This window comes from Podarcis melisellensis (genome assembly GCF_964234715.1).
Source record: "Podarcis melisellensis genome assembly, chromosome: 11".
NCBI classification, from domain to species: Eukaryota; Metazoa; Chordata; class Lepidosauria; order Squamata; family Lacertidae; genus Podarcis; species Podarcis melisellensis.
In genome coordinates this window covers 27,114,331-27,123,528 of record NC_138543.1, presented here as the reverse complement: position 1 = coordinate 27,123,528, position 9,198 = coordinate 27,114,331, and the positions used below count along the sequence as shown (strand labels likewise).

The window sequence follows — 9,198 nt, the reverse complement described above, 5'->3', positions numbered from 1 at the left end:
CAGAAAAATAAAGCACTGGTGTTTGTGTGTGTGGAAATTCACCCTTGATCATGGGCAACAGTAGCTGCCCGAGTGGCTGGGGAAACCCAGTCAGGTGGGCGGGGTACAAATAAATAATTCTTATTTGGGATGGCAGTCCCATTTGTGTTTCACAAGCTGGTCTCCAACCGTAATAATAAATTGATGTTGTTAAGCCTGAGACGTGAGTACTATTTTCATCATTGCGATCCAGCGTTCCTGGAGGAGGCAGGTTTAGCACTACTAAAAACTATGTTTTTATTTTTCAAGGTATAGAAGATACATGTTGTTACGACAGTAAACAACAAACAACTTGTCATGATAAAATTGCAGACTTTGGTCGTGCTCCGTAATAAAGTTTCATTTGATTACAGTACTCTAAAAGATCTAGTTGCTTTAGGTTAGGGGTTACTTTTAAGGTGAACAAGTGATTATCTAAAACGTCCTTATCAATTCAGTGCAGCCTGGTTCTTAACTTTCCTATCTGCTCTGGCAGAATGCATCTTCTCCCAAGTGACGTCACTGTGTGAAGGCTCTACGAAAACATATTTCCTAGTAAAAAACTCCTCTGTATAAAGGAATACGTGGTGGATGTGACCGTTGGAAGTTGATGATTACAATCTTCCTTCTATATTTCTGTGACAATACAACTACTGTGTCGTTTGCCGCACTACTGTCTTAGAGGATCACCATTCAGATTTTCCTAGGAATGTGAATCTGCCACTTTCCACACAGGTACCATTCTTAACAATAGTTTTTAAATGCAGTGCCACTGACTTTTCATTTAAAGGTGTTTCTGATTGTGAAATATAATTAAAGTAGATTCAGAAAGTATCTTGTTTTCTCTTTCATATGTACTATTTTGTACGTCTTCCATTGCAAAAGTTTAAGATATTGCCTGTAATTATATGTCTTCTTTCATCTTGTGCTGCTAAGTATTTCCTTTTATCTTATTCTACAATTCTATGCATGCCTAATGCAGTGAATTCTCATTGAACTCACTGGGGCTCATTTAGTGTTGGTTTGTAGGCTGTAAAGTATTATAAGCTAAGACCGAAGACGAGACACAGTGACTGCAGATCTGACAGTTATGCAATTTACTCCGCTGTCTCTTAGATTGCAGCTTTAAGCACTCAGAAAATCATTAAACACTTTATCTGTTCTGGCTCTCAAAACACATTTTTGTGCAATATGTTTTTTTAAAAAACAACCCAAGAACTGTGTATTATACAACAAAATTAACAGCTGTCACTGATGGCAAAATGAATGTGATTTTTTTCCTCCAGTTCAGGTTGTCCTATATGCTTTATAACTTAGTTTTTGGCTGCCACTGCATCCTCAGAAGAACTTGTGACAAGTTGTAAAATCAAGGTTTTTGCATACCTTTGAACAAATAATACCCTATGGTCACAGAATGAAAATGGACAGCATTTCAGAGAAGAAAATTTTTCATGCACACCAAACCTCCACCCTTTACTTTAGCTTTTGATTAACATTCTGCTATTGCTGTGGAAAGTTGTTGCTATGTTGGTGCCATGAACAAGGGCTACTTGTTTCAATATACTGGCCATCAGATGAGGACTTTATCCTTGTGACGCTGTCCTTACAGGATAAGCCATTTGCATTCAACAGCTTGCCACATAGATCAGATAACCTTTAAAAATTTCACACCACCATATGTGGATAAAAGATAGGGTGGAAATCGTCCAGTTCACAGAATGGATCTCCACACACATGAATGGATGAATCCCTCTTTTAAAAATACGTAGTCTACAGTAAATTTCAGAAAGGTTTTCAAATGCCGAACAGGATGTACTACTCCTGTTTTATTTTTATTCACCCGTTCCATATCATGCTTGAAACAGGAGGATACCATTTGATCCACGTAAAATAAATACAGTGGTACCTCGGTTTAAGAACAGCCCTGTTTATGAACTATTCGGTTTATGAACTCCACAAAACCGGAAGTAGTGTCCCAGTTTGCAAACTTTACCTTGGTCTAAGAACGGAAGCTGAACGGTGGAAGGGCACTGGCAGCCGGAGGCCTCACTAGGGAAAGCGCGCCTCGGTTTAAGAACAGTTTTGGTTTAAGAACAGACCCGGAACGGATTAAGTTCATAAACAGAGGTACCACTGTATATTGTTTGTTTGCAGTGAAAGTTCTTTGTGCACCAGCCTACTGTTCAGCTATAAATGGGGGCCAATAATAGTAGTGATTTTCTTTCCTCAACATGGTTATTTCTGACGGTCATATTAAGTAATATAGTGCATTTTTTCTTCCTTTCAGAATATGAATGAGGACAGCTCTGTTGAAACGTCTAAAAAGAAGGAAGACAGAAGTCCAGTTTGTGTTGGCAGAGAAGATGATATTAAAAAACTACGGAGGACAACAGTGGTGATCCATGACAGAGAAGTTGTTGTTTTCTATCACGATGGAAGGTTTTATGCTCTGGATTGCCGCTGTTACCGTAAGAATTTTTCCGAAGATAGTGTTTTTGGAACAACTTTAAACGTTAGCTAGTTTGAGCCTCTGCTCTAATTTTGTATTCTGTTCTTTTAACAGATACAGGAGGTCCCTTACATGAAGGAGATATAGAGGTATGCAAATACAGTACTTCCCCATTCAGAACCTTCTGATAAATAAGAATGATATTAACATAATGCGACAGTAATGCAGTACTACTGTGCGTATACAGGGTGAGTCTTTTAAAAGAGGTTCCATGGAACATGTGTTCAGTGGTACCTTGGGTCACATACGCTTCATGTTACAAACGCTTCAGGTTACAGACTCTGCTAACCAGAAATAGTACCTCGGGTTAAGAACTTTGCTTCAGGGTGAGAACAGAAATCCTGCTTCGGCAGCGCAGTGGCAGAGGGAGGCCCCATTAACTAAAGTGGTGCTTCAGGTTAAGAACAGTTTCAGGTTAACAACAGACCTCCAGAACAAATTAAGTTCTTAACCCGAGGTACTACTGTACAGGCCTCTCCATCCTCACTTCAGCACTGAAAAAAAGAGTGATACCGCCTTTTTATTTAGGGAGTTATAGTTCTGAATTTAAAAAGGCACATCCAAGAAACAAAAGTGACATCTGTGGGTCAGGGGTGCCTTTACCTTTATTGCGTACAAGGGAGCATTATTATTCATTTTCTTTATCTATTGCCAAAAGTAGTGTTTGGATGCTTCCTCTGCTTGGTGATTCCTTAATAGTCAGCTCTGAAGATACTTGGTGTGTGGAGGAAGTTGCAGAGTCGTTTGCCATTTCCTTGACTCTGGGAAATCCATCTGCATCGAGACCATCGCTGCTGCTTTCCCTGGAGCTCTTTTTTGTTTCAGTTACGCTTTTAATTCTTCCCAGTGCTTTATTAATGGAGACTGCCTGTATACACATAAGAGGTACATTTTTTAGCATAAGGAAATGGAAAGGTTTGGAATCCTCTGCATTTCTGCATAACTTTAAGAGATACAGTTTTGCAGTATAGCCGTACTTGGTTAGGATGCATTACTTGTATCAATACAGTTGTACCTTGGTTCTGAACGCCTTGCGAGTCGAATGTTTTGGCACCCGAACAACGCAAACCTGGGAGTGAGTGTTCCAGTTTGCGAACGTTCTTTAGAACCTGAACATCCGACGTGGCTTCTGATTGGCTGCAGATGCTTCCTACAGCCAATCGGAAACCGCGCCTTGGTTTCCGAACATTTTGGAAGTCAAACGGGCTTTAGGAACGGATTCCATTTGACTTCCGAGGTACCTCTGTATATCAAATGCCTGGGGGAAAGGATAGAATCATGATGGGGATGAGGGGAGCAGATCACACTTTGAAAATTTCCAGACTGGTTTCAGTCTAAAATGCGCTGTGTGTGTGTGTTGTCCTACCCCTTGAACCATCCCATCAAGGAATGCTGCATGTGGTCAACACTTGTTCTCATGAACACTTTTAATAAATGCTGGCATATTGACAGTTGCATGATCATCCTCTTGAGGTTTAAGGATGAGTGACACTTGATCCTGCTTTAGTGCCAGTGGCTGTTTCTGGACTGTCTTGAATAGCTGCCCTTTGCAGAGTGCAATAGCAACAGCCTAAATTACAGGTTACCCGTATATATGCTACTGTAGGTAGGCAATGTTGGTCGAGGAAAGGTCACAGCTAGCATGCCAGCTACAGCTGTGCATTGGTAATGTGCACTAAAAGGGTGCACAGTAATGGAAGAATAATGCATGGCTTCAATTCTTTGCTGAAGGGAAGGGGAAGCATGAAACAAGAAGGATCAGAAAGAACAGTATTTACGAACCTACCAGATAAATTAGTGCTGCATAAGAAATGCTCATTACACCAGTGAGGGCGGTCTTCGTTGGATAGGAAAGGATATCATAAAGGAACATGGATTTTTCCTGTAGAGAAGAAGAAGAAGAGTTTGGACTTGATATCCTGCCCTTAAAGGTAAAGGTAAAGGTACCCCTGCCCGTACGGGCCAGTCTTGACAGACTCTGGGGTTGTGCGCCCATCTCACTTAAGAGGCCAGGGGCCAGCGCTGTCCGGAGACACTTCCGGGTCACGTGGCCAGCGTGACATCGCTGCTCTGGCGAGCCAGAGCCGCACACGGAAACGCCGTTTACCTTCCCGCTGGTAAGCGGTCCCTATTTATCTACTTGCACCCGGAGGTGCTTTCGAACTGCTAGGTTGGCAGGCGCTGGGACCGAGCAGCGGGAGCGCACCCCGCCGCAGGGATTCGAACCGCCGACCTTTCGATCGGCAAGTCCTAGGCGCTGAGGCTTTAACCCACAGCGCCACCTGCGTCCCTATCCTTAAGGAGTCTCAACCGCCGACCTTTCGATCGGCAAGTCCTAGGCGCTGAGGCTTTAACCCACAGCGCCACCTGCGTCCTGCCCTTAAGGAGTCTCAAAAAGGCTAAAAATCTCCTTTCCCTTCATCCCCCACAACAAACACTCTGTGAGGTGAGTGAGGCTGAGGGACTTCAGAGAAATATGACTAGCCCAAGGTCACCCAGCAGCTGCATGTGGAGGAGCGGGGAAGCGAACCCAGTTCACCAGATTACGAGTCCACCGCTCTTAACCACTACACCAAGCTGGGATTCATAGTCAAGGGATTCATTCTTCTGCCATATTGCAGTTTGGTGTACATGATCCTTTCAAAGTTTAGCACTTTTAAGTTCCTTTGGTTTGAACGGGAGAGTTAAGACCTTGCTTATATCTTCCTTATTTAAATCAATGGGACATAAAGCTCAACATGGATAACAATCTAATGTTCACATGCTAGACAGTTCCTAAATATTTCCATGCAGAGTTCCTGATGTGGTTTATTAACTCTCTGTGCGCCCACACACTATCACTGCTGCCCCAGACAAATTATTGGGGAAGATCAGGTTTACAAAGTGACAGGTCATTATGTAAATCCTAAACATATTTCATGGAAATAGTTCCCATTGATTTCAATAGAACATAAGGCTACAAGCCCATGTCCCATATTGACATGGGAGTAAACTTTTGAACTCAGTGGGACTTAGTTTTTAGCAAATATGCACAAAGCACTAGTGTCTAATCCATAAGCCTGTACCACAATATATCTGTTAGTCTGCCACAAGATTCCTTTTTGTTTGTTTGTGCTGTAATATGCTATCACTGGAACATTGGAAGCTGTCATACTGAATCCTTGTCTGCACACGGAAGATCAAAGTGTATGTGAATGTTTTAAAAAAAGGTATTTGCACCTAACATTTTTAGAGCAAATAGCATCAGCTGAAAAGGCTTATAATTATGAAAATCTCAAGATGGCATGGAGGAGGAAATTTTACCTTCTCATCCTCTGTTGTGGTGCTGAGGAAAATCCCTCACACACTCACTTAGAAAATATGAGATGTTTATGTTGAAATTCCTAATAAAGATATTTTTTTAAAAGAAAAGAAAAGAAAATATGAGATGGAGCAGTCACACCCATTGCCTACCTTCAATTTATAAAGAGGTTGTTTGGGAGCATTCAGTTTCTGCAAGAGACCATGTGATAGCCTATGCAGCCCTGCCAATTTTTGAATGAGGTGTGGCTGCACAAATTTTGCAATTGATTTTGAAGAGCGGGAGAGATGACCTAGCCCATGCCTAATCATTACCGCATGAGCGGAAGAGAACACTCTCGCCACAACAGACCTAGACTCCTGCACGGTGCGATTGCCGTCCTGAAATATAAGTCAATACAAGGATGGAGAGAAAAAAATAGTCAAATTACGGTACTCGGGGGGGGGGAGGCCTAGAAAAGAGAAAGCCAGTTTGATGCATCAACTAGCTTCTTGCAATGTACAAGGGAATGTGCTCTGCTACTAGCTCACTAGCATGAGTGAGGAAGGATAATATTTAATCAATATATTCTCTCCTACTATCCTCAACATTCCCACACTGGGCCCTATTGCTGATGTAGTAATAGTTTGCCATTGGGGACAATTAATATATGATGAGATCTGCAAACATCTGACCCTGGCATTCATTCATTTATTATATTAATATCTCACTTTTAATCCAAGGAGCTCAAGATGGCATAAATGGATCTCTCCCTCCCCACCACCCTGTGGGGGAGGTTAGGCTGAGAGACAGTGACTGGGCTGTCATCCAGTGACTTCATGGCTTAGTGGGAATTTGAACCCTGGTCCCTCCTAGTCCAACATTCCAGCAAATGCACCAAGTTGACATGCATTTTAGACAATTATTCACAGAAACACCAGTAGGGGGGAAATTAGCATTACTACCCTTGGGCACTTTACTAAAGAACATTGTATGCCGTAGAACTTTAGACTGCTTTAGAAACATCAGTTTCTAAACCTTGCTTAGTTGGATAAATTAGTCAAAACTCAATAGATGCACACACGGGTATGCTTATTTTGGGGATTTAGTAATAATATGGGTTTTATCATCATTGGATAAAAATGATTAGTGTGTGTGTGTGTGTGTGTGTGTAGCAGCTTTCTGGAGGTATGCTATACTAAAACCTGTCTCCCCTGAATATATTAATTATTTTTCTAACTTTGTGTATAGGTAAAACATTAAGCTGAAACTTTGCTGAGTTTGTAGCAAATGCAGTCTTTAACAGACTATTGTATAAATAAACTTAACTTTCAAATAATAGTGACAGAGTATTAGTATTAGCTAAGAAACATTACCTGGTTTGAGCTTGTCAGTCTCAGTAAATTGGGGAATTCATCCCTAATCTCATCTATAATTTCCAAGAAGAGTCTCTGTATTATCTGGGCTGAATTGAAAAACAGTAGTCAAAAAGAATAAAGCGCCTGTCTTCAAAATTATACTTATTGTGTAAGCATTGTTCAGACATGAAATATTGTTCAGACATGAAATTCTACAGGCCAGAGAGGCATTGAGGGCCATATTTGGCTCCCAAGAATGAGGTTCCCTACCCCTGGCCTATCTGGTAGGAACAGGTATTTAAAAAAATAATAATCAAGTACAGAGGTGTAGAGAAGGCAGTGTTCCCAGAATCCAGGATTTGAGAACTCATTTCCATTCAGGGATTCAAGACCCAGAAACAGAGTAGCTCATACCTTGTCCAGCAAATTTGTTGACCAGCTGTCCACATATCCAGCCAATTGGCCTGAAAGACATCCTGCATGCCCTGGTGTCTATCTACAGCTCCTGAATTTAGCCTAATCTGGTTTTATGCAGTATATGTATGACAATACGCCATACATGTGTGTATCTCCACCTCCAAGGCAATAAACCTTTATGAGAACACAATGTGCCTCTTAAGCACAGTGCCTCCTTGACTCCTGACATCATGTGTACACAAGAAAATAGCCCCCCCCCCAAATCACTGTAGTCTCAACAACCAGGACTTTCAAATATGATCATTCCAAAATAACATAATGTAAAAACCAATGGCTTTCTTTTTACATCACAGAAACCACAACAACAAGTACAGTGGTACCTCGGGTTACGTACGCTTCAGGTTACATACGCTTCAGGTTACACACTCCGCTAACCCAGAAATAGTGCTTCAGGTTAAGAACTTTGCTTCAGGATAAGAACAGAAATCGGGCTCCAGCAGCGCAGTGGCAGCAGGAGGTGCTTCAGGTTAAGTACAGTTTCAGGTTAAGAACGGAACTCCAGAATGAATTAAGTACTTAACCCGTACTTTATTTCCACTGGGGGGGGGACAGGAACTCGCCACGCAATCACAGAAGGGGGGGCGTCAGAAGTGAACCAGTACAGTACTAAAGTTATTTTCCAATGAACTTTAAGGGAGACTTTCCAGGAGTTTGCACTCTTGTTACATTTATATGCTTTTTTTAAAAAACAGGAACCTAATACTCCTATTATAGTGGTATGAAGGATTTTGTGTGGGGCATGTTCAGTGTAAGAATAATAATAATTTTATTATTTTTCCCTTCCCATCTGTTCTTCCCTCCTTCCCTTGTGTGTTTAGGACATCAATGGACAGCCTTGCATTATTTGTCCCTGGCACAAGTATAAAATAACTCTGGCAACAGGTGAAGGATTGTATCAAGCAATAAATCCCAGGGAGCCATCTCCAAAACCCAAATGGCAGTCGAAAGGAGTAAAACAGAGGACTCATAGAGTTACTGTGGACAGCGGAAATGTTTATGTGACTCTTTCAGATACAGATGACAATATAGATTCTGATCATTATGCTAACATACACAATAGGATTATACTGCCTCCTAAGAAAAAATAGCATCTTCTGTGCTTCCTAGTAAATGGCTTTAAAATAACAGCGAATGTGAATGTTATCCTTGCATTCAGCTTCTGAGTGATGATATGAAACTGAGCTCCAGTCTCTCTAAAAAGAGAGAAGCATTTGTGCCTTTGAGAAGAATATAGTATAGTGTGCTTATAATAGATTAATTTTGCCAGTAATCAAAATGTTAGATTTATATTGATCCAGCCTTCAGAAGTGTGTCTCGCTTCCAGAATATAAAATGATGTTTTAATAGTATTATGATGTACCAATGTTATCAATATAATTGGAGATGTTGTGCTTGTATGCTAATATGATTTGTTATTGTTGGGAGTCTTTGATTCTTTTTCTCACGCTTAATCCAATCCTTCTCAAAATGATCGCCAAAGTTCATATTGGTTCCTGCAAGAATTCCTGAAGGCTGTTCCAGCTGTGCAGTTATTTAGCAGTGCATAGATCTGCCCA

General features: G+C 41.1%; 2 protein-coding genes across 2 annotated transcripts; one reads left to right on the top strand and one right to left on the bottom strand.

Moving 5' to 3' along the window:
• Window positions 1–631: 631 nt before the first annotated feature.
• RFESD (Rieske Fe-S domain containing) lies at window positions 632–9,066 on the top strand. Its single transcript, XM_081930827.1, has 4 exons — window positions 632–753; window positions 2,306–2,486; window positions 2,582–2,616; window positions 8,461–9,066. Exons 2-4 carry the CDS (start codon window positions 2,309–2,311, stop codon window positions 8,728–8,730), a joined length of 483 nt encoding a protein of 160 aa, XP_081786953.1. The 5' UTR covers window positions 632–753; window positions 2,306–2,308; the 3' UTR covers window positions 8,731–9,066.
• Window positions 3,115–7,899, bottom strand: SPATA9 (spermatogenesis associated 9). Its single transcript, XM_081930775.1, has 5 exons — window positions 7,580–7,899; window positions 7,184–7,272; window positions 5,981–6,208; window positions 4,314–4,409; window positions 3,115–3,395 (listed from the first exon to the last, which is right to left on the bottom strand). Exons 1-5 carry the CDS (start codon window positions 7,638–7,640, stop codon window positions 3,156–3,158), a joined length of 714 nt encoding a protein of 237 aa, XP_081786901.1. The 5' UTR covers window positions 7,641–7,899; the 3' UTR covers window positions 3,115–3,155.
• Window positions 9,067–9,198: the final 132 nt, after the last annotated feature.

Excerpts from the sequence above, each read along its gene's own strand:
- RFESD (XM_081930827.1), top strand. The coding sequence starts at position 2,309 with ATGAATGAGGACAGCTCTGTTGAAACGTCTAAAAAGAAGGAAGACAGA. Across the intron at positions 2,487-2,581 it reads TCTGGATTGCCGCTGTTACC|ATACAGGAGGTCCCTTACAT; the intron begins GTAAGAATTTTT and ends TTCTTTTAACAG. Across the intron at positions 2,617-8,460 it reads TACATGAAGGAGATATAGAG|GACATCAATGGACAGCCTTG; the intron begins GTATGCAAATAC and ends TTGTGTGTTTAG.
- SPATA9 (XM_081930775.1), bottom strand. The coding sequence starts at position 7,640 with ATGTCTTTCAGGCCAATTGGCTGGATATGTGGACAGCTGGTCAACAAA. Across the intron at positions 7,273-7,579 it reads CAACAAATTTGCTGGACAAG|CCCAGATAATACAGAGACTC; the intron begins GTATGAGCTACT and ends TTTTCAATTCAG. Across the intron at positions 4,410-5,980 it reads AACCTCTTTATAAATTGAAG|GAAAAATCCATGTTCCTTTA; the intron begins GTAGGCAATGGG and ends TCTTCTCTACAG.